Source organism: Phalaenopsis equestris, unplaced genomic scaffold, assembly GCF_001263595.1.
Source record: "Phalaenopsis equestris unplaced genomic scaffold, ASM126359v1 Scaffold181735, whole genome shotgun sequence".
Taxonomy (NCBI): domain Eukaryota; kingdom Viridiplantae; phylum Streptophyta; class Magnoliopsida; order Asparagales; family Orchidaceae; genus Phalaenopsis; species Phalaenopsis equestris.
In genome coordinates this window covers 1-524 of record NW_018201684.1, presented here as the reverse complement: position 1 = coordinate 524, position 524 = coordinate 1, and the positions used below count along the sequence as shown (strand labels likewise).

The 524-nt window shown below is 50.0% G+C and overlaps 1 protein-coding gene across 1 annotated transcript; it reads left to right on the top strand.

Annotated features, from left to right (window-relative positions):
* Positions 1-6: 6 nt before the first annotated feature.
* On the top strand, positions 7-476 carry LOC110034287 (40S ribosomal protein S17-3-like; the record flags this gene model as incomplete). The annotated part of the gene is made up of 1 exon (XM_020738566.1): positions 7-476. A coding segment is annotated over one exon (408 nt), but the record flags the coding sequence as incomplete, so codon positions are not given.
* Between the last annotated feature and the right edge of the window lie 48 nt (positions 477-524).

Genomic DNA, 524 nt, shown 5'->3' with positions numbered 1-524 from the left:
CGGGTTAGGACGAAGACCGTGAAGAAATCCTCTCGACAGGTGATTGAGAAGTATTACTCTCGTATGACACTCGATTTTCACACCAACAAGAAAGTTCTTGAGGAAGTGGCTATCATCCCTTCGAAGAGGCTTCGGAACAAGATCGCCGGCTTCTCGACCCACCTTATGCGCCGGATTCAGCGTGGCCCAGTCCGTGGCATCTCGCTGAAGCTGCAGGAGGAAGAGCGCGAGCGCCGAATGGACTTCGTCCCCGAGGAATCCGACATCAAGGTCGACCACATCGAAGTTGACTCTGATACATTGGATATGCTCGCATCTATTGGCATGGCGGATCTCCCAGGGGTGGAGAAGATGACTGAGGCTCCCACTGCCCCTGTTTTTGCTGGCCGTCCGGCATTTGTGAGAAGGGTCTAAGTCTTGCCACCCCTATTTCTTTTAGTATTCTGCTTGAGTTTGTTAAATTTTGCTTGTTTATGGTTTTGATGCCTGGATTGACAGATGGAGTTTGTTCTACATTTTTCCTT